General features: G+C 46.4%; 1 protein-coding gene and 1 non-coding gene across 2 annotated transcripts in view; both read right to left on the bottom strand.

Annotated features, from left to right (window-relative positions):
• Positions 1-7223: 7223 nt before the first annotated feature.
• LOC120238263 lies at positions 7224-7327 on the bottom strand. The gene has a single exon (XR_005530169.1). It is a non-coding gene; the product is annotated as a U6 spliceosomal RNA (small nuclear RNA).
• A 4787-nt stretch (positions 7328-12114) lies between these two features.
• The window catches only part of TIPRL (TOR signaling pathway regulator), a 34093-nt gene continuing 22032 nt past the window's right edge, over positions 12115-24175 (bottom strand). Inside the window, exons 5-7 of the mRNA XM_039241890.1 lie at positions 18385-18480; positions 14845-14907; positions 12115-13692 (exon numbers count right to left, since the gene is read on the bottom strand). Of these exons, the coding sequence (XP_039097821.1) occupies positions 13549-13692; positions 14845-14907; positions 18385-18480 (303 nt within the window). The 3' untranslated portion in view covers positions 12115-13548. The remainder of the gene's footprint in view (positions 13693-14844; positions 14908-18384; positions 18481-24175) is intronic.

Below are 24175 nucleotides of genomic sequence, written 5' to 3'. Positions count from 1 at the left end.
AAAAAAAAAAAAAAAAAAAAAAAGAGCAACCTCGGGCTGCACGTAGCCGAGTTCCAGGAAAAGCTTCAGCTGAAACCACCCTCGGATCAGCCAATCAAGAGAAATGTGTCACATTCCTGTGGTCTGAGTCAGGGCTGGGGACTGCAGGTAGTTACTCTGTAAAACTAGCCAATCACTCACCGGTTGCCTAAACCCCAGGTAGGCCCTTTGAGCCCACCTCATAATTGGCCATTTTCAAAGGATTCTCAAAGGTCATGATTGGGTCCCGCCAAAAGTAACGGACGCCTCACGGATACTGAATGGTCAAAACTGTTACTATGGGTGCTGTACAATTATGATTGGTGCTTATGTGATGATGCTATACGTACAACGTGTGCACCGTAACATCCCCGTCCCTGACCCCATAAAAACCCTGCTCACTACTGTTCAGGACTTCACCCTGCTGCCGCTGCGCCGGTAGATGGGTGAGCCCCGGCTCGAGCTTGTAATAAAGACCCTTATGTACTTGCATCGGTGTCGGCTCCTTAGGGGTCTCAGGGGACTCACGATTCGGGCACAACACTACCTCCAGCCCGGCCGGCCACCACCAGCGCTGGGGTCACCTTCAGGCTCCTGCTCAGGTCACGCCCGTACTCAGTGGCCCCCACTGGCTTCCCACCGCCTTCATCGTTAGGTCTGAAGGCCTCAGCTGGCACTCAAGGCCCCTTTACATGAAGACAGACAGACTTTCTAGCCTGCTCTCCTAACACAGCAATTTAAGCGCCATCCTCTGCACATAAATCATATGGACCGATTGACTGTCAACACTACACTTTAAATTTTTATGTTTATTTTTGAGAGAGGGAGAACACGAGTGGAGGAGGGTAGAGGGAGGAGACAGAGGATCTAAAGCGGCCTCCGCACTGTCAGCACAGAGCCCAACGCGGGGCTCGAACTCATGAACCAGGAGATGGTGACCTGAGTTGAGGTCAGATGCTTAACGACTGAGCCACCCAGGTGCCCCTGTAAACAGTACACTTTAAAATGAAGAGTGAGGGGCTCCCGGGTGGCTCAGTCCGTTAAGTGCCCAACTCTTGATGTCAGCTTGGGTCATGGTCTCACGGCTTGGGAGTTCAAGGCCAGCACTGGACCCACGCTGCCGGTGCAGACCTTGCCTGGGACTCTGTCTCTCTCCCTCCCTCCACTCCTCCCCTGCATGCGTTCATGCTCTCTCTCTCTCTCTCAAAAATAAAAACTTAAAATGAAAAATGCAGGGGGCCCTGGGTGGTTCAGTCGGTTAAGCGTCCAGCTCTTGATTTTGGCTCAGGTCATGATCTCACGGTTTGGGAGTTCGAGCCCCGCATCGGGCTCTGGGCTGGTAGTACGGAGCCTGTTTGGGACTCTCTCTCTCCCCTCCCCCTCTTGCTCTCTCTGTCTCTCTCTCAAAAATAAACAAGATGTTTTTAATTAAAAAATGAAAAATGCATTATTCCTGCTAAAGGTTATGAGATTCAGGGTCAGAAGTCCCTGGCAGGCTCTGAAAGCCTAAGAGAACGTCACTTGTAGGTGATTTCTGCGTTTGAATGTGGCTGAAACATGGCACTGAGAGCCGGGAACTTTTCCCGCCGCACACGATGACTGACTCTGGCTTGGCTGGTCCGTCGAGCCGTCAAAGGCCAGTGGGTGACATGCGCTGCGCCTCAGTTTCCAGTTGTCAGAGCTCAGGAGCCCCGTCTCGCCGCGCTGCTCAGGCCAGCGGCTGTGAGTGTCCTCGGGGGGCATTTCCGGGGCCCCGCACACCCCCCGGCCCGCAGGGCCCTGTGAACGTAGACCCTCCGAGCTGTTGCCCGGTTGAAAACCTCCCACAACGTGGAAAACGGGAAAGGTCTCCCACAGGACACCGGCTTCCCATCTGGACTCCCAGAAGGAGGTGGATGCGGGGGCGCCTGGGGGCTCAGGAGGTGGAGCCTCCGACTTCAGCTCAGGTCGTGATCTCGCGGTTCGTGGGTTCGAGCCCCGCATCCGGCCCTGCGCTGTCAGCACAGAGCCTGCTTCAGAAGCAATGTCCGCCCCCCTCGCCACCCCACCCCCCAAAACAAATAAACATTTAAAAAAACAAAAAAGGGGGAGGTGGTGGAGGGAGACTTGCACAGACAGAGGAGAAGGTAACTTAAGGTTCGCTTGAAGCCAGCAGCTGCCGGAAGCCGGCGAGGAGAATCCTCCCGGCAGCCTCTGCGGGAGCGCCCTGTCGACGCCGCGACCTCGGGCTTCCGGCCTCCAGAGCGGCGGAGCGCCGACCGCCGGGGTTTGGCCGCCATGTTGGTCGTGATTTGCCACGCCAGTCCCGGAGGCGCATGCGTGTGGCTCCGCACCCCCACGACGAATCGTGACACGCGGTGCACCTCCAGCCCGGCCCCACCTCTGTCCCTCGCGCCACACGCCCCAGCCTCCACGCCCGAGAAAACGTGGCTCCTGAACTCACCCCCACCGTGTCCTGGAGAACACCCTCCTCTCCCACGCTGGCCCCCGTGCGCCCCCCACACAGTGCGCCCCGGACGACACGCTCTGGTCGTTCGCAGCTGTCCCTCCCGTTCGCACAAGGCCCCCACGGTCACAGACCTCGTCTTATCTGTCTCTGCGTCTCCAGACCAAGAGAACGCGGAACGCACAGCAGGCGCTCAGCAGCCGGGCCGGCGCTGCCTCGTGCGGGCCGGCCCCCTGGTCCCCCCGGCCTCCGGGACGCGAGCGAGCCCCCACGGCTCCCCGGGGCGCCGGTCTCATCGCGGCGGACAGCGGGGGCGGTGGGTGACGCTGGGTGCACTCTTGCCGAGCGCATCCCGCCCTTGGCGCGCACTAAAATCGAGGTCGCTGTCAGAGTCCAGGCCCCTCGGAGCACGAACACAGGAAATTAACGCAGAAATAACGAACTGGGGTCTGCATTCTGGGTGACTTTAAAGAAAAAGGCCTTCAGATATCAAGACCCGAACGTCTTAACAGGTCTGGGCGGGCGGAGAGCCGAGTCTCCGGACGGGTTCGTCCTGGAGGCCGGAAACAGGGCTGTCCAAGGCGATGGCGACAAACCCCGCCGAACACCGCGCAGAGGAGCCGCGGCCCGACGGCAGCGTCCCGGGCGGTGCGGGGAGCCCGCGGCGCCGCAGCTCCGAGTCCTGAGCTTGCGGCTTTCCTTCAGGTCCCTTGCTTAGCTAGCAGCGTCCGGGTCACAACCCGCTTCCGGGGTCACAGTGAGACCTCGGGCTTGTGAAGACCGCAGACCCAGCTGCGAAGGGCTGGGCGACCCTGGGGGGCTTGTCGGGGCAACCGGGCTTCCTCTCCATTTCCGACGAGTATTCTTGCCTTTTTCCGACTCTTCCGCGTGCAGCTCATGAATACGGTAGAGACGGGACCCTTGTTTAACCAGGACAGTGGCTCTTCTTCTATTTTGGTGCCACAGACCTTTCCAAGAAGATGATTGCCTCTCCGTGTGCCCAGATGCAGAAAAGTTGCTTAAAATTCCAACGGGGGGTGGGGCCGGCCAGCATGTAAAGACCGGAAGTTCAGCCATTGACTCCATCCGGATCCCTGATTGAGAACCCCCGGCTCAAGGGAAAACGGACACCTACCAGCTTTCTTTTACTCCAAGTGCCAGATGTCTGTATGTTCTCTTGATTTTGGAGGCGGTGGGAGAGTTTAGACCATGTTTCCCGAATCCCTTTGGGGAGGGGCATGGTCACTGAAAGGTAGGAAAGACACTGAAGAGCCATGGCTTGATGTCTAGTTACCAGTCTTCAGGCATTCTCCCCACCCCGTAAATCCTTCATCAGTTAACAATCCAGCTTCCTGATAAAGGAAGAGTTATGTGGACAGAAACCACAGAAACCATTCGTGTCCAGGAGTGCACAGAATTGGGGATAAAAGGAACAAGACGCTTCTGGCCATCACTGCAGGGAGATAACTTGCAATACATCAATTTGGAGGTAGTACCATGGGCTGTGTCATATTCCATTACCCACCTGAATCCACCTGCACCTGCATTTAGACATCCTCGAAAACCTCCCTGTGTGTGTGTGTGTGTGTGTGTGTGTGTGTGTGTGCGTGCTGAGCGGGGTGGTCATGAGGAAGCTACCACCCCAAAGTTGGGATGGTCGTTTCCAGTCCTCTACCAGGTGAATCTGAGTTACAGTCCACGTGGTATGTCAGAAGTCTCCAGCAATATGTTTTTTAATCTTTTTTATTTTATTAAAAAAATTCTTTAATGTTTCTTTATTTTGGGGAGACAGAGAGAGAGGGAGACACAGAATCCAAAACAGGCTCCAGGCTCCGATCTGTCAGCACAGAGCTGCGCTCAGGGCTTGAGCCCATGAACCAGGAGATCATGACCTGAGACAAAGTCGGACGCTCAACCGACTGAGCCACCCAGGCGCCCCAGAAGCCTCCAGCGTTATTAAGCCCAGGTGATCACAGAGGGACCCCCGCATTTGGTACCCCACCTCTTCGCCTTTTCTGCGTTATCTCTCTTTCCCCGCTTTCTGACATGTTCCTTGTGAGATTATGTGACTCCCAAACTACCTGGCTCCTGGTTATTTCTCTGGACAAGCTCTGTTTCAGAGGGCGTCTAAACGGAGACAGGGTGGTCCTCGCTGCATTGGGCTTTCATTTCCGTCTCTGACAGATTCAGGTCTCACACCCGTATGCTGAGGCCCGTCGCTGTCACACTGGCCCAGCCTTCCAATCCACCTGGTATTTCCTCTGCCAGCGCCCTAAATCCATCGTAAATAGGAAAACAACCCACACACCCACGGGTGTTTACTGCAGACGACACCAGTACAGGCAGATTTTCCACAAGCACTGCCCGTCACTGTGGTATAACGCAACCCAGTAAAGCCATAAACTGGGAACACGCCCCACATTACGTGAGTGTCACATCCCGGTGATGGCTGAGTGTGCACCCGTGGGAAAGACTGGGGCAAGAATCTGGTATTCGATGAATCCCTGCGGGAAGCCAGACAGTTAAGCATGTAAGAAAATGTTCCTTCTGGTTTCTGGACCCTTGTTTTGATAGACTTAGTGATACTTCTTGACAAAGTTACTGTGATTGATGGCCGACAATCCCAAAACACATGGCTTTAATTCATCTTTCGGTAACCCTGTTTGCGCCACGGCTGGTCCCCTCTCTTCAGCCATCTGCCTGCTGCCTGGCCTGTTCCCACAGGCGAGCCTGTCCCACGATGCCTCCCAGCCACCAGCCCCTTTCTGTGAGAGCGGCTTTGTTGAAATACCTGCCTCCATCTCTGGTTTTCCCCGCAGTCTGGCCTCTGCTGTTGCTACCGGTGCCTCCATGCTGCCGATGGGCACTGTCATCTTACCTTAAAGCATTCAACACAGGTGACAACTCCTTTTTATTTTATTTTTTAAATTTATTTATCTATTTTGAGAGCGCGAGAGAGAAATCGCAAGCAGGGCAGGGGTGGAGAGAGGAGAGAGAGAATCAATCCCAAGCAGGCTCCGCACTGTCAGCGCAGAGCCCCAAGTGGGGCTTGAACACACAAACTGTGAGATGGTGACCCGAGCTGAAACCAGGAGGCGGACGCTGAATGGACTGAGCCCCCGGGCGCCCCAACCACGCCTTTTCTAAACCACTGTGCCTCCCTTGGCTTCCATGACACGACACTCCTGGTTTCTACACACCGACCGGAAAGTCTTTCCCTCCGTTCAGGGCTCATTCCAAGGCCCGTTTTGTGTCCTTACAAACCCTCCCCGGGTCTCCCATTCACTGTGTGACTTTAAACGCGACCCGTGTCGGCAATAATGCCAAACTCCTTTATCTTAGATGCCTCTGGACCTGCACACTCGTCACCCACTAACCGCACATCAGACATGCCCTTGGGCGTCTAACGTGCTCACACAGAATGTTTATTCCCAACCCTTCTCCCTGTCTGTCCCCATCGCACACCAACACCTCCCTGCTGGGGGAGGCAAACCCCTCTCCGTCCTCCTTCATTCCTCCATTTCCTTAAGCCCTTGTGCTGAATTCATCAGGAAGTCCAACAAAGGCAGCCTTCAAAATAGATTCTGAGTCGGGAAGCTGGGGTGGCTCAGTTGGTTAAACATCTGACTTTGGCTCAGGTCATGATCTCATGGTTGGTGGGTTTGAGTCTCATGTCAGGCTCTGTGCTGACAGCTCGGAGCCTGGAGCCTGCTTCCAATGCTCTGTCTCCCTCTCTCTGCCCTTCCCCTGCTTGTGTTCTGTGTCTCTCTCAAAAATAAATAAACATTAAAACTGTTTTTCAAAATACATTCTGAGTCTCATTTTTTTCGTAGGCATTGCCACACCCTGGTTCAAAAGGCACCATCATGGGGCGCCTGGGGCTCTCAGTCAGTTAAGCAGCCGACTTCGGCTCAGGTCATGATCTCACGGTTCATGAGTTCGAGCCCTGCGTCGGGCTCTGTGCTGACAGCTCAGAGCCTGGAGCCTGCTTTGGATTTTGAAGTGAATTTATTTTTTGTTTTAAATGTTTATTTATTTATTCTTGAGAGAGCGAGAGTGCGAGCCGGACGGGGGCAGAAAGCGAGGGAGACAGACAGTCCTGGAAGAAGGCCCCGTGCTGTCAGCAGAGGAGCTCTAACTCATGAACCGTGAGCCAAAGTCCGGAGCCCAGCCGAATGAGCCACCCGGGTGCCCCAACAGCTACAGTGAATTTAAAACGCAAGTCAAATCATTTGCCCCCACGCTTAACTTCTCCTTGTTTCCCATTGCATCAAACTCTGTCTTCCTTAAAGTAGGACTGGAAACCCCTTAGTGGGTCCCTGCTGGCCTCGGCCGGCCCCTTCGGTCTCACCCTGCGCTCCGACCTTTTGTGCCCTGAGGACTCTTATACTGCTCCCCCGGTGAGGAAACCCTTCCCCGGTGAGGAAACCCTTCCCCGCTGAACAAATCGCAAAGTCAGGTTACTTCCATCCTTCAGGCTGCAAGTTCTTTTTTTTTTTCATGTTTTTATTTATTTATTTATTTTTCTTTCATAGTTTATTGTCAAGTTGGTTTCCATATAACACCCAGTGCTCATCCCCACAAGTGCCCTCCCCCATGCCCATCTCCCCCCTCCCCCTCCCCCATCAGCCCTCAGTTTGTTCTCAGCCTTCAAGAGTCTCTCATGGTTTGCCTCCCTCCCTCTCCCCAACTATTTTACCCCTTCCCCTCCCCCACGGTCCTCCGTTAAGTTCCTCCTAATCCTCCTATACGTGCAAACAAAAATATGGACTGCTTCAGGAATTTGCGTGTCATCCTTGCGGAGGGACCATGCTAACCTGGGGATCGTTCCAATTCTAGTAGATGTGCTGCCGACGTGAGCACCAGGGTGCAAGTTCAATGACATGTACTCAGAATAGTTCCTAGACTGCCTCTTTTTCTTATTTAAATGGTTCCTCAAACTCTGTTTTTAAATTAATGTTTGTTTGAGGTGTAATAACAAACAAGGAAACTCAATGCGTTCTGACAAACATACATGGCTGTGTAACCACCACCGCATAAAAATCTAGCATATTCCATCACCTTCCCCAATTTCCTTCCTAGCCCTTTGTGCTCAGTGACCCCCCGCACGCCTCGCTCTCGCCCTTGCACCCACTGATCTGACTTCTGCCCAACAGTGTTGCCTTTCCCAGAATGCTACTGTGATGGTTAATTGCATGTCAACCTGACACACGGTCCCCAGGCGTTGGGTCAGTGGGTCAGACATTATCCTGGGTGTGTCTATGGGGATGTTTCCAAAAGAGATCAACATTTTTCTAAAGTTTAAATTTTTTTTTTTTGAGAGAGAGAGACAGAACGAGTGGGGGGAGGGGCAGAGCGAGAAGAGGAGAGAGAATCCACGCAGGCCCTGCACCATCAGCACAGAGCCCGATGCGGGGCTTGAACTCACAAACTGTGAGATCGTGACCTGAGCCAAAACCAAGAGTCAGACACTTAAGGGACTGAGCGCCCAGGCGCCGAGAAAGAGATGAACGTGGGACTTGGCATACCCGGTATAGCCGGTGGCCCGGACGCCTCACCCAACCATCTGAAGACCGGAAGGGACTGAAACGCCGGGGTGGTGACCTCCTGCCTGTGGAGCTGGAACAAAGGTCTCCTACTTTTGTACTTGAACTGAAACATCGGCTCCTCCCGGTCTCAAGGCTTTGTCAAGCCTGCGGGCTCTCCGACCGGAGGCCACACCATCGGCTCTCTTGGTCTCCAGTTTGCCGACTACAGATGCTGGGACTTCTGGGAATGTATGGAAACACACACGCACATCTGTTTCCCTGCAGAACCTCAGCACAGCTGCATAGATGAAATCATACGGCATGCATGCTTCCTGCTTCCACTTAGCATAATGATTTTGCGATTCATCCACGGATTAGTAGTTCGTTCCGTTTTATGGAATGTACCGCAGTTTACCTAGACATTCGCATTGTTTCCGGTCTTCAGTAATGAAGAATAAAGTTATAAACACTAGTATAGAGGGCTTTGTGTGCATGTGTTTTATCCAGGAGTGGGGTTGCTGAGTGGAAAGGTAAATGAGAGTTTCCATTCATAAAAAATCGCCAAACTGTTTGCCAAAGAGGTTGACCGATTTCACACGCTCAGCAACAATGCGTGAGATTCTAGCTGTTTCACACCCTCACTGACATTGGTCTTGTCAGTTTTTAAATGGCAGCTCTTGTACCAGGTGTAGAGGCGATGAGGTTTTGGGGTGATGGTGGGGTTCGGAGCTGACGGCCAGGGAAGAATTCTTGAGGACGTCTTTGGTGCAAAAAGGTGATTCTATTAAAGCACCGGGACAGGACCCATGAGCAGAGAGAGCTGCACTGGGGGTGTGAAGAGTGGCTGGTTTCATACTGTGGAGTTGGGAGAGGTAAAGTCAAGAGGAAGTTTTAAAAAGGGATTTCCATAGTGAAAGAAGACTCACAAATGACTGAGACCTAGCTATTGTCAAGCTAAGGTTGTTTTGCCCTCTAGCAAAGCCTGTTGTTAAGGAAGTTCCTGGAGACTAGGCTATTGATAAGATATTTTTAAGCTGATGGCCACTCTATCAGTGTAGCCATTTGTTTTCTGCTCTTTCTTTTGTTCTTGGGCAGCCAGAAGCTCTTGGGGAATGTCACACGTATCCCACAGGGTGGGGTGGGGGTGGGGGTGGGGGGGAAGTCTTTGGGGGGTGTCAGCTTGCCTTATGCTCCCTCATCAGTGGTATCTCATTGAACTTTTAATTGTATTTGCCCAATAGTTGATGATTTTGAGCATCTTTTCATATGCTTATTTACCATCCACAGCTTCTACCCATTTTAAATTGGGTTGTTTCATTATTGTGTTTCAGGAGTTCTTTATGTATTCTAGGTATAAGTCCTATGTCATGTGTGTGGCTTGGAAATATTTTCTCCCAGCCTGTGCTTATCTGTTGATATTCTTTGAGTGTCTTTCAAAAAGTAGACGTTTTTTATTTTAATTTTTTTAACCTTTATTCATTTTTGAGAGACAGACAGAGCTTGAGCTGGGGAGGGGCAGAGAGAGAGAAGAATCCAAAGCAGGCTCTGAGCACAGGGGCTGATGTAGGACTCTAATCCAGGAACCATATATGACCTGAGCCAAAGTTGGACGTTTAACCGACTGAGCCACCCAGGCGTCCCAGAAGCATTTTTTTGTTTGTTTTTTAATGAAGGCCATTTTTATCAATTTTTTCTTATATTTTGTGCTTTTTGTGTTTTATTGGAGAAATCTTTGGCTGCCCCAAGTCCCTAAGATTTTCTGGTTTACTTCCACAACCTTTATAATTTTAGGTTTTACACTGAGGTCTCCGATTCATTTTGGGGTAGTTTTTGTGCATGGTGTGAGGTAAGGTTCAAGATTTGCATTTATTGCACGGGGATGTCTAATTGTCTAATTGTTCCAGGACTATTTGTGGCAGAGAATGTCCTTGCTCCACTGAATTACCTTCATGTCTTTGTTCAAAATCAATTAAATGTACATGTGTAGGTCAATTTTTAAAGATTATTTATTTGTGGTAATCCCTATGTCCAACATGGGGCTCGGGGTCACAATCCTGAAATCAAAGATGGCATGTTCTTTGGCCTGAGCCAGCCAGGCGCCCCAGTGTAGGTCAGTTGAAGTCACTATTCTGTTCCAGTGATCTGTGTGTCGATCCTAACACAGTTCATACATACTCTTGATTCCTGTAGCTCCAGACTAAATATTGAAATCACATAATTTGAATCCTCTAACTTTGTTCTTTTACAAAATTTTCTCAGCTGTCTAGATTCTTTGGATTTCCACATATGTTTTAGAATCGTCTTATAAATAAAAGAAATTTATTCAGTTTGTGAGAGAGCGACATTGAGAGAGGGAGAGTGCATGAGCAAGCGGGGGAGGGGCAGAGAGAAAGGAAGAGAAAAATCTCAAGAGAGAAATCTGTCAGCACAGAGCCTAAGGCGGGGTGTCGGTACAGAGCCTGACACGGGGCTCCAGCTCACAACCCATGAGATCTTGACCTGAGCTGAAACCAAGAAGCAAGAGTTGGATGCCTAATCGGCTGAGCCACCCACGAATCCCCGCCTGCTAGTTTTCATGGGATTACACTGACTGTCGATCAATCCCGGGAGATTGCCATCTTGAGTCTTTCGTTCTATAAATGTGGTATTTGTCATTTCCTCAGGACTTCCTTAATTTCTCTTTTCCTAAGTTACTTGAGATTTCCCAGATACCTGTTACTGGTTTTGACTAGTTTGTTATTTGTTGAAGTTTTTTACGGCCCAGAATATTCTCTACCTCAGTGAATGTTCTATAAACCTTTGAAGACAGTGCATTGCACACCGTTGTGAGAATTCCATGCCCACCTAACACGGTAACACATCTTCTTGTTTCCCACGTAGGATCCTGGGCCAGGATTTTCTGTCCCTGCTCTGACCTTGGAGGAGATTTGCCTGTACTCTTTCTCCAGCAGTGATGGTTCTTTGTCTGTGTCCAAAGGCAGAACATTTCCTACTCCCGCAGACAAATGGGTTTTGTCTTTTTTCCTCCCCTGGAAATAATGGATTTTTGCCCGAGCCCTAGGGGTGATAGGATTTGCTGAAGCCTCCCTGAGCAGCCTAAAGCTTTTGCATCTTCTGGAAAAGCATCTGGGGAAGGGGACAGGGTTCCACACCTCCCTATCCCTCAGCAGTAGCCAGTGACCTCCTGCATGCTTGAACCAGCGACGGGGGGGAGGGGGGCGCTTTCTGGTCTCCTGCCTGCCCGGGTGTTTCTCGTGAGCACTTGGTATAGGCCACTGGGAAAGATCCTGTGTGCGGGGAAGTCCCCTTATTTGAAACTCACAGCTATTCCAAATTCTTTGACTCCTTTACGAACTTAACACTCTCGATTATCTTTAGCTGCTCATATAGTGGCCGCTTCTTTCTTTGGCGCTCTTTCTAGAAGGAAATGTGTTTGTACGCCCCATCTCCCGTTAGAGCGCTGGTCACTGCCCGCAGTTGTTTGCTGTCTCCCAACTCCGGCTCTCTGACATGCTCAAGAAAAGATGGAATTTTGCAGGTGATCCAGAATGTTCTCCTTGGGAAGTCAGAGTCTCAAGACTTTCTATAGCCTGTTCAGAAGCAGGACTACCTCAGCTAAAGGGGATTTTGTTATGTTCTGAAATCAGTATTATTTCCATTGTTGTGCTTATTAAACTTTGTAAATATGTAATTATTTCTATTTTGTCGCCCCCCCTTGAAGTCTGTGAAGACGTATACTCTGCCTCTTCATTACTGTAATCCTTCGTACCTAGTGCCTCAGTGGGCACACAGTGCTTAAAGCTGAACAGAATGATACTCATGACAGATATTTCTATTTTCGAAGCCATTGGCTCACCATTCGGCAAGCGCTGGCTGACTGAAACGTCCACAGAAGGACTGGGGGCCAGGGGAGGGCAGAGGAAGAGGAAGAACTAGAGCCCCAAAGCTAAACTGGGGGACTGTATTCTGAACCATCCGCTAGGTTTTCATTTATAATCTGCGCGGAGAATCTGGCTGTAATGCTGACCAGGTTCAAAGCAAAGCACAAACGAGAAAAGGACACCAAACCACTCTTTAATGAAGCTTTGGGAACAACTGAAACAAACGAAATAGCAAAACACATCAGGAATTCCTTACTGTTTATTCTTTTCTTACAAAAAACACTTGGAACAAATAAATATAAAATGGTATATGTCTTATTTAGCAACGGGCAAATACAGGTTTTCTGCGTATTGTCCACAGGAAGGAACTAAAGGAGCTTCCAGAAGTGCCCTCATCCCATCAGCTTCCCACCTTCTATAATACAAAACAAAACAAAACAAAAAACCCCACAAAGGCCAATTCTTTCAATTCCTCACAATTTTTAACAATGGGGCCTCAAAATAAGTGATCTAACCCTGACAGAGTCTAAGACGTCTGATTCAAGGTTAGCATGTATATATAAGGACGTTGCCCCAAAACTTCAACTACTGAATATTGAGTTTTCATTTCTTACATCTCGTATGAATAAAGAGATTTATTCTGTTCAAATCTGCATGGCAAATAAAATACAACAGAAAGCTGAGTACAATATATACACTTTTCTGTCCTAAGAGAAAACATTAAATACAGGTATATTTAATATACAGTGAATATGCGATGTATTTTCTTAAAGCCAACAAAATCCTGATTTCCTATGCCTTGCAGGTGATGCAGAAGGCAAACAAATGCCGAAATCACTCGTGACAACATTTAGCTAACAAGTTAGCTCGACAGTAATACAAATTCAATATTCTATGGATTTTTTCATTCCAAGGTTGCATGGAAAATGAAGTAAAAAACGTCAGTACAAGTAGAACCACACATAAGAAAAAGCACCTAAGGATGGAGGAAGGACAGTTCTGGCAGCCTGCCTGGAGGGGGCAAGCCACCTCAGGTGTTTCCACGGCCGGAATACCCTCGGTTCGCCAAAACCCTCGGCGACTCAGTTCTGTGTCTGAAATCTTCTCTAGGACTCCAAAAGCCAATTTAAATTTAGAGGGGAGATATATTTTTTTAAATTTGTGGGTAAAAATCATTAAAGTATGACATCAACTTCCTAAACGGCAATTCACGGCTCTCCAGAAGTACGAATAAACGTCAAAGAGCCCAAAGAAAAGAGCTAGTACATCAACGCGCCCGGTCAGGAATCCTGTGAAAGTCACAAGGGGCCGCGGTTCCGTGCTTCCCACTCACTTCCTCCCGGGAGAAGACAGGGTCACGACGGACGCAGATTGTGCTCACTGCTCACGGGACAGACACACGCTGCTACTAGTGCAGTCCCACCTTGTAACAATCAGAAATCCGAATTTGGCTCCGGGAAATCTAAATCTGGACTACTACTCTGAGGATAGACAATACGAACAGCAGTGGAGTGGAACCTGCCTGCAACAATCCTTTATTTATTTTTGTTTCTCCTTTAAGGCTACAGAAAATCTGCACATAGACAAGGCAATTAATTCTCATAATAAAAATACCCCCTCCAAACAGCTAGGGTCTCCAGTCAGATCCCATGGTGAGCAGACGCCATGGCACCCTCTATTCCACAGGGGTGCCTTCTTGTGAGTCTGCAGGCTTAGGGTCAATCCTCTCTGGAAACAGCAGCTTCTCGCAAACTGCCTCCTTTATCGGTAAATACTGTGATATTTCGTTGGGTTCCGTGAAGAGAGAAGGTGAAACATGCTAGGAAACACATAAATCGAATTAGTGTATATTCAGCCACTGCACTGACACTTTTTGGAAGTGCTCTGGTTTAAGCATGCGTAAAGCACGCCAATCTAAAAATGAGCAGCAATCAGGGCACCTGGGGGGCTCAGTTGGTTAAACGTCCGACTTCGGCTCAGGTCATGATCTCACGGTTCGTGGGTTCGAGCCCCACGTCGGGCTCTGTGCTGACAGCCAGCTCAGAGCCTGGAGCCTGTTTCGGATTCTGTGTCTCCCTCTCTCTCCGACCCTCCCCTGCTCATGCTGTCTGTCTGTCCATCTCTCTCTCTCAGAAATAAATAAAACATTAAAAAAAAAAAAGAGCAGCAATTGATGTATATGAGGGGCCCTGTTAGGTGTTTCTAATGATAACGGGTATCTCTTTTTACTGAATCATTCAGCCTGTTACCGAATGATACATGTGATTTCTAATGCTCCCACAGATGTATTAAGAGTTTAATACACCTTCATCCAATCCCCTTTCCCGTCTGATTTTGTACCTGAAAAGCACTAGCCTTCAGGTAAAGCCCGGTACGCGGTCTGCGGTCAACAACAGACTCTAAGTAACTTTTCTATCCCACATGTGCTCTCCACCCAGGAAGACGTAAGCACTGGGGTGAGGAAGAATAGCAACTTTGCAGAAAGCTGTCACTTTTGAAGCAACCCATCACAGAAGCCTACAGGCTCGTAGAAGCCCTTTACAAGTCCCAAAGAGACGAAAAATAAAGGAAATTATGCCGAGACAAGTTACGGTACAGAATTACCACATTTTAAGAAAAAACAAAAGCAGACTGGGTGGAAAGAAATTACAGGGGGACGAGGTGCGAGGCGGAAGGAGCATCCAATGGGCTCAGACCCACCACACACTGCAGGGCGTAGCGTAAGTCACACCTCGGGGTCTGTGTTTCCAAAACAGAAGGTGGAAGTTAGATTGGACGACGGCGTTGGTGGCTGTAACGTCTCTGTCCTGGTCTCTGAGGTGAGCTCAGAGGAGCTATGCGTTTGCGGGCCGCACCTCACAGACACGCTTACTGGGTGAATCGATAGATTTAGGGATGCAGGTGTGGCTGGAGACACACAACATGAAACATTAAAAGTCAGCTCTTAAAAATGGGTATTTAAATACCGTACCATTAAATTAGCGATTTTGCTCTCCCGGGATGTGTACTCTCGTAACAGGTAGGGCTTGTCCGCCTACGTCCAAAGACAAAAAAAAAAAAAAAGTTGCAATAAACCCTTTTCTATGGTTACAAAATACTTTCCATTAAACAGAACCGCCTATGACAACAGAACAGGTTGCAAAAGCAGCATTAGTTCTGACAACAATATCTTATCTGTAATGAGATTTGCACCGAGAATTCTGAATTATCATTCCAATCCCAGCCCAACCTCTGTAAATCACAGTGATCGCACATGCAAACAGATTTAATAATTACCAACTATGAGAAGCACAGTAAAAGTTTTACTTTGAAAGAAAATATGTATATCTGCAAGTGAGATATGCAAGAGATTTTAATATTACCTCATGTTTGGAACTACACCTTCTCCTTAAGCTGAATTATCTACTTATGGAAACGTGGCTACTCTTATGTTTAAAAAAACAAAAGAAAGCTATATCAAATTTTATTCTCTCCCATTTCCACAAAATTCTTGTCAAATAGCTTATTTAATAAATCAAGAGTTTGGTACTTCAATTTTTCCCATATATGACTTTTTACTTACATATTTAAGTAGGCTCCATGCCCAACATGGGGCTTGAACTCACGACCCTGAGATCAAGAGTTGTATGTTCTACTACAGGTGCCCTTGATTTACAAATTTTTAAAATTAAGTTTTACAGGGGCGCCTAGGTGGCTCAGTTGGTTAAGCATCTGACTTTGGCTCAGGCCATGATCTCACAGTTCATGAGTTTGAGCCCCGCACTGGGATCTATGCTGACAGCTCAGAGCCTGCAGCCTGCTTCTGATTCTGTGTCTCTCACTCTCTCTGCCGCCCCCCCCCCCCCGCCCCAGCTTGTACTGTCTCTCAAAAATAAATAATCATTAAAAAGTTTTATTTAAATTTAAAAAATTAAAAAAATAAAATTAGATTTTAGAAAGCAATTTATTACAATTTGTTTTTTGGTGAAAGAGTATTCAAGAAAAATCACACAAGATTAAACTCCTTTAAAGTTTTATTCTTCTGTGTTTTCTTTTTAGTTTTAGAGAGAGAGTGCAAGCCAGGGAGCAGGACGGAGGGAGGAGGAGAGAACCTCAAGCAGGCTCCACACCCAGAGCAGAGCCTGGCACGGGGCTCGATCCTATGACTCTGGGACCATGACCTGAGCTGAAATCAAGAGTTAAATGCTCAACTGAGCCACCCAGGCCACTGAAGTTTTATTCTTTTCTATCAATAAAAACAGATTGATGCTTAAGGGGAAAAAATTAGATAATATAAAAGTATGGAGCTACCACAGCTTCTATAGATAACACTATCCTTAACATTTAGAGGTCCCTGTACAAATCTTATTCAATGCTGAGGGGCCCTCGGTGACTCAGTTGGTTAAGCATCAGACTCTTGATTTCGACTTAGGTCCTGGTCCCAGGGCTGTGAGGCGAGCTCTGCGGGGGGGCTCTGGGAGTGGAGCCTGCTCGGGATTCTCTCTCTCCCTGTCCCTCCCCAGCTCGTGCCTGCACGTGCTCTCTCAAAAACAAACAAATAAATAAATGTATGTAAGTTATGTTTAAAATTCAACACTGAGATGCAGATCTTTACATATCAGTTCAACATAACTCTCTGCCATTCAGTGTAACGGATGTACACTTTTCTACTGTATGGATATAGATTAAACTATTTAAATAGTTTAATTTAAATCAGTGCCCAGTGGGGCATTATGTTCCTTCTCTCCTTTTTGCTATTATAAACAATAGTATTGTCATGAACGTTCATATATATGTACAAAACTCTCTCTCTATGTATATAACTCTCTCTCTCTATATATATAAAACTCTACAACTGCCTAATATTTGTGGATTACTGTATATAAGAATGTTTTTAGGATAAATTCCTAAGAAATACAGTTGACTTAAAGCATAAGCATTTTTAAAACGTAGCCTTCATCTTTTCTGAAGGAGAAAAATGCAGTCTGTCTGTAGTAGTTTACTACCACTTATTAAAAGAAAAAGATCGCAGTTACCACGTTATTTCAAGGAAAGAAAACCCACCCGCCTGTAGGTATAGGATCTGGGGAAACACCAGTCCAACGTCACCCTACGGGTACAAGTCTCACTTCCGCCAGCCCAGGACTGTGCAACCTGGGCAAGTTACTTACTCCGCCTTTGCTGTAGTTGCCTCAGCTATAAACAGAGACAGTGACGAGCCGTATTTCACAGGGTGGTTGTGAGAGCTCACCGTTCCGAGGAGCGCCCGACCGGTAGTGCTGGTCTCTCCCCTAACCCACCATTCTACAGGCCACACGTCTGACGGTGCACACCCTTCCAAAGGGCAGGCTGCTATGAGCTCTTAGAAGAATTTTCATGACCCTTCAATTTAAGCCTCCTCCTTTTTTTTTTTAACTTTTCTGAAAACCTTGTATGTTAACTGTTCCTTCAGATGGGAGTACAGAGCTTTCAAACTTCAGAATAACTATCAAAGTGACTTTGTAATACAAATTTCAGGAGGCCATGTGAGTTTTTGCTTTTTAAGTTTATTTGGGAGAGAAAGAGCAAGCAAGCATGATCGGGGAAGGGGCAGAGAGAGGGAGAGAGAGAATTCCAAACACATTCTGCGCTGTCCACGCAGAGCCCAAGATGGAGCTCAATCCTATGAATCATGAGATCATGAGCTGAGCTGAAATCAAGAGTCAGACGCTTGACTAAATGAACCACTCAGGTGCCCCCATGTGATTGGTACTTTTTATATCAAGATATTATATAAACAATACATATGATAAACAAAGGTAAGAGTTAAGGGACAGTTTTGTTTCTTTCTTTTTTTTTTTTTTTAAATGTTTTATTCATTTCTAGGAGAGAGAGAGAGAGAGAGACAGCGTGAGCAGGGGAGGGTCAGAGAGAGAGGGAGTCACAGACTGAAACAGGCTCCAGGCTCTGAGCTGGCAGTCAGCACTGAGCCCGACGCGGGGCTCGAACCCACGAACTGCGAGATCACGACCTAAGCGAAAGTCGGACGCTCAACCGACTAAGCCACCCAGGCGCCCCTTTTAAGTTTATTTATTTTGAGAGAGAGAGTAAGCAGGGGAGGACAGAGAGAGAGAAAAATCTCAAGCAGACTCTGCATGGTCAGTGCAGAGCCCAATGCAGGGCTCAATCCCACAAACCCTGAGATCATGACCTGAGCCCAGATCAAGAATTTGACGCTTAATTGACTGAGCCAGCCAGGCGCCCCAGGGACAGGTTTCTTAAACACAGAGTAAGTACACATGAGGGTTTTAAAAAAGCATCAAATATCCTCTACTGGGGAGTGTCTTTTGGAAAACATTTTCAGCTCCCAGAACTTTCAGAAAGGAAGATGTGAAGTTTCAGTAACTATGAGGTCAATAGTGAATGCAGAACACCCAATCTCAAAGGTTAGGACTGCCATCAAATATAAAGCATTATTTCAAGTTCTCAGACAATGAAAGAAAATGAATGAGCCCAACATCAACTAATATATTCATTAAATAAGAAGAGATACCTCATGGTAAAGTCTGGTGTCATTCATTCTGATCAGCACTCCATCGATTCTCAAGAAAAATCGCAACAGCAGGAAAAAGCTAGAAGGCATTACTCTCTGAAAAAAAACAACAGTATATTAATATTCTAATGAAAACTAAATGCTATTACTTTGCTAAGAGAAAATATTAAAAGCCATCAGAGAAAAGCTGAATTAACAGTATACAGAAATCTCTGAACTAAAGGTTCTTTGTCACAGCACTGACTTATATTACAAATATCTCGGCTTCAGTTTCCTACCACAGAAAACTATTTTTTAGGTCAAAAGATAATTGAGGTTAAAAAACTTAAAACTTGCCTAAGTAATGTGAAAATTACAATATTCACTTTAAAAACTGACAGTCCTTAACTATAAATGTCAACACCAATAACACCAAAAGAACGGCCTATTTCTTTGTTACTCATCTCTTACTCACTGCACATTAAATAAAGATGAGAACTTAAATGAAATGCTCTAATTCAGTGCAATCAATTAAGTACTATTTCATACTGCCAAAGACTAGTTTATCACATCATTATAACATGCTCTTAATATCTTTCATCCGTGTCACATCTACACATTCCTGTTTTCCAAGTGTAAACCGCTGAAAAAAGAGGAAGTGAGAGAGTAAAAAGGTGGGTCCTGGTGGCAGGGAGGGAGGAGTTGGATATTGTGGGGTCTTTCTATCTTTAAAAAGACAGGGCGCCTGGGTGGCTCAGTCAGTTAAGTGTCCGACTTAACACTTAACATGGCTCAGGTCATGATCTCACTGTTCGTGGGTTCGAGCCTCGCGTTGGGCTCTGTGCTGACAGCTCAGAGCCTGGAGCCTGTTTCAGATTCTGTGTCTCCCTCTCTCTCTGCCCCTCTCCCACTCACGCACTCTCTCTCAAAAAGAAACATTAAAAAAAAAAAAAAAAGATGGGATGCCTAGGTGGCTCAGTTGGTTAAGCATCTGACTTCAGCTCAGGTCATGATCTCACGGTTCATGGGTTCGAGCCCCACATCAGGCCCTCTGCTGACTGCTCAGTCTGGAGCCTGCTTCAAATTCTGTCTCCCTCCCTCTCTCTCTCAAAAATAAATAAACATTAAGAAAATTTTAAAATAAAAAAAGAATATGCTTGTGGGCACTTGGCTATCTTAGCTGGTAAAGCATATGACTCTTGATATTGCGGTCATGAGTTCAAGCTCCACATTGGGAGTAGAGATTACTAAAAAAAAAAACACAAAAAACAAAAAAACCCCACTAAAATAAAATAAAGATCGTTTCTTTCTTTATTTTTTTTTAACATTTTTTTTTATTTATTTCTAGGAGACAGAGAGAGAGACAGCGTGAGCAGGGTCAGAGAGAGAGGGAGTCACAGACTGAAACAGGCTCCAGGCTCTGAGCTGGCAGTCAGCACAGAGCCCGACACGGGGCTTGAACCCACGAACCGTGAGATCATGACCTAAGTGAAAGTCGGACACTTAACCAACTAAGCCACCCAGGCGCCCCTAAAGACCGTTTCTTTAAAAAAAAGAAGTGTGACCATTTGCTAAATAAATACTTACTGTCTACTAAGTGTCTAGTTCTAACTATAAGTAGTTCTTGGATTTATATAAATAAAAAGATACAATCCCAATGGTCAAGAAGTTTATCAAAGAGGGAAATAAAGAAAAATGATGGGGTAGCTATAGTAAGAGGTATGCACAAAGTTCAGTAAGCACTCAGAGGAAGTACTGAAGTTGGCTGAAGAAAGTCAGAGAAGACAATGGAAAGAAGAGCTGGGGGAGAGAAGAATTCCAAAAAGAGGAAGCAGCATGTATAAGAAGTACTGAGGCAGGGGAAGATACACTCAGGGAACCGCCTGCAATTCTGCAGAAGCACAGAATAGAATTCAATTCAATTCTATTGAAGAGCAGAGAAACAACAAGATAACCCACTAAGAATAGTGGCTTTACTACCCAGAGAGTCACCAGCCACAGGCCAAGCTCTCCTGCCCTAGGACTTTACGAACCCTGTTCCCTGACCTAATGCTCACTGGTCTCAGACCTCGGTGTAAATTCCACCTCTAAGGAGAAGCTTTTCCTACCATTCTATAACCACAGACTTCTGTTATTCTCTCGCCATTCCCTTATAAGCGAAAAGATTTGATAGCCATTAATGAGTTTACTTGCTTAAAGCCGATCTCCCTCCGCTTAGACCATAAGTGCGAACATTTACTTTGTCCCTACTGTCTGGACAGCAGCTGGCACACACTGGGTGCTCATCCGTGACTCCCTGAATGAACGAGAGGCCAGAGCTATGTTTGCAGGAGAAAAGGCTCACAGTCACACTGCATTCTGATGGGATTATCAGCAACGGCCTTAAAAGCAAACCTGAGAATGAAGAAGAGCTGGAGGAAGAACCTGACCCGGACAACTTGCTACACACAGCGACCTGACTGGGAAGCACGTCACTGCCGACAGAGCGCTATCTGTAATTGCTGGAAAGACTCATCGGCAACATTTCCCCAAATGTCCAAGTTAGTCACTAACAGTTACACGGGGCACAACACAGGAAGCAAGCGGAGTCATGTCAGCATGGCGGCGGGGCGAGCAGGAGTCACTAGACCCAAGTTTTAGTCCCAGTTTAACTGTGTATTTTAAGGCAGCAGTTCTCTCAGAAGGGATGTCTGGAAATTTCTGAGGATATTTTTTTGTTGTCACAATGATGAGCAACCAATAGCAATACTTAGCGCTTAAAGACCAGAGATGTTAGATGCTCTATAATGCTCAGGATAATCTATACAACAAGGTCCAATCCTGCATCCGACAAAACTTCCAAATATCTTCTCTGGCATTCATGGGGGGGGGGGGGAGATAATAATAACAATAAATACATAAATAGCTCAACAATTTACTTTAATCTGACCTTAGAACCTAATTCTATTTTATATATAAATACAAAATTCACTCAATTTCCAGGAACGCAATTACTTTGCATATCGAGGAAAGATTATACTTTGTTTCACTTGGAACTTTACTAAAGGCTTGTTCGCCATTTTTGAAAACTGACATCACCAATGGCAGTCTTTACTGTGTTGTCTGAGTCCCAGGCTGGTACCTGGCCTCTCTCCCAGCTAACACTCGTACCTGTCACATTCACAGTGATTCAGTACGCAAATGTACGGATGTGACTACTTCAGGATGACCTTAGAGCAGTCATATTATGCATATTTCATATTTACCTGCTGAAATATACATTTTATTCTAAATCAATTTCCTTTACTTCTCTTTTATAATTAGGACACGATGTTGGTTTATTAAAAAGAACGTGGGTTATATTATCTAAGAAATTCATTTCAGGGTAGTAAAAGGGAAGAGGTGCTTAAAGTATTTGGTAAAAAATTAAAAAATGGAGCAATAAGTGTAATTATGTTGAGAACCACAAACTTAGAGCAAGTTACTAAACTACTTAAAGTCTCCTTCCTCATCTATAAAAATAGGGGATGTGAAGAAACAGTTTCTTAGACCCTGTCCCTGTAAAATATGACAATTCTATAGGACAACTTCAACAAAAGCTACCTCTGCACAGGCATTGTGGAGTTTTTTGTACCACGGAGCTGAAAGATATGTTCCTACCAAGTCTACTTGGACTCTTAAAACACGGAAGCAGAAGGCAGACAACATTCACTCCTGACGACCTAAATGGAACTAACCACCCAATGGAAAACAGACAGTCTCTTGAGCAAACGGTGCTGGGAGAGCTGGACAGCAACATGCAGAAGAACGAGACTGGACCACTTTCTTACACCAGACACAAAAATAAATTCAAAAGGGATGAAAGACCTAACTGCGAGGTAGGAAACCATCAAAATCCTACAGGAGGAAACAGGCAGTGACCTCTTTGACCTCAGCCGCCACAACTGCTGACTTGACCTGTCTCGAGAGGCAAGGGAAATCAAAGTAAAAATGAACCACTGGGACCTCATCAAGGTAACAACCAACATCAAGGAAACAATCAACAAAACTAAAAGGCAACCGAGGGGATGGGAGAAGACATATGCAAATGACATATCGGATCGTATCCAAAATCTATAAGCAACTTACCAAACTCAACACCCACCCATAAAACCAAACAATCCACTGAAGAAACGGGCAAAAGACATGAATAGACACTTTTCCAAAGAAGACATCCAAGTGGCCAACAAATACGTGAAAAGATGGTCAAAATCACTCATCATGAGGGAAAAACAAATCAAAACCACAATGAGATACCACCTCACACCGGTCAGAGTGCGTAAACTTAACAACTCAGGAAACAACAGGTGCTGGCGAGGCTGCAGAGAAAAGGGAACCCTCGTGCACGGCTGATGGGAATGCACACTTCGTGCAGCGACTCTAGAAAACAGTATGGAGGTTCCTCAAAAAATTAAAAATAGAACTACCCTATGACCCAGCAATTTCACTACTAGGAATTTATCCAAAGGACACAAAAATGCTGATTTGAAGGGGCACATGCACCTTCGATGTTCACAGCAGCGCTATCAGTAACAGCCAAAGTATGGAAAGAGCCCAAATGTCCATCGACTGTTGAATGGATAAAGAAGATGTGGTGTACAAAGGAATAGTACCTGGTGATAAAACAGAATGACATCTTGTCATCTGCAACAATGCGGACGGAACTAGAGGGTATTATGCTAAGTGAAATAAGTCAGCCAAAGGGACACAAATATCACATGATTTCACTCGTAGGTGGAATGTGAGAAACTCGCCAGATGAACACAGGGGAAGGGAAGGAAAAATAAGGTAGAAACGAAGAGGAAGGCAAACCATTAGAGACCCTTTAATACAAGACAACAAACTGGAGGTTGCTGGAGAGGAGGTGGGTGGGGGGATGGGCTAAATGGGCGACAGGCTTGAAGGAGGGCACTTGTTGGGATGAGCACGGGTGTCTGATATAAGAGATGAATCACTGGGCTCTACTCCTGAAGCCAGCACCACACTGTATGCTAACTAACTTGAGTTAAAAAAGAAAAAAAAGAAGAAGAATGAATTAACCATTACATTAGTCGATTACATAACAGCATTGTTGGTATTTGGGAGACAGAAAATTTATTTCCTTTGAAAGTTAAAAATTTACGTATTAGCATGAAAATGGCTTTTCTTTAGATCCCTCTTAGAGTAGTCCTATAAAGTATAAACCATACCAAGGACAGCAGATTACAAAATCCTAACCTAAAAACAAAACATTGCTGAAAGAAGCTAACTTAGGAAAACAAAACAAAAACTAATTTCTGAAATATGTCATAGATGCGTAACGCCACTCACACAAAGATATCAAAACTCATAATAAGCTCACTGAGGCAAATCAAGAAACCTGGAGCACACAGCTCTTCTCTCCTGTGCCACAAGGAAATCATTATTATTTTTTAAATTAAAATTGTCCAGGTTTTGAATTAAAATTTTAAGATGGTAAAAATACTCCAAAACCTGAAACAATTAAATAAGTTAAAAGCATTGGGGCACCTGGGTGGCATAGTCAGTTAAGCGTCCGACTGCGGCTCAGGTCATGATCTCACAGTTCGTGGGTTCGAGCCCCGCATCGGGCTCTGTGCTGACTGCCAGCTCAGAGCCTGGAGCCTGTTTCAGAGTCTGTGACTCCCTCTCTCTCTGACCCTCCCCTGCTCATGCGGTCTTTCTCTCTCTCTCTCTCCTAGGAATTAAAAAAAAAACAAAAAACAAAAACCAAAACATTAAATAGGTTAAAACCAACCTAAAAGGCTCCAGCCAACAATATGAGGAATCTAAAGTT

Source organism: Hyaena hyaena, unplaced genomic scaffold, assembly GCF_003009895.1.
Source record: "Hyaena hyaena isolate Hyena2069 unplaced genomic scaffold, ASM300989v1 scaffold_201, whole genome shotgun sequence".
Taxonomy (NCBI): Eukaryota; Metazoa; Chordata; class Mammalia; order Carnivora; family Hyaenidae; genus Hyaena; species Hyaena hyaena.
Note: the sequence above shows the minus strand (reverse complement) of the source record. Positions and strands in the feature narration are given on the sequence as shown.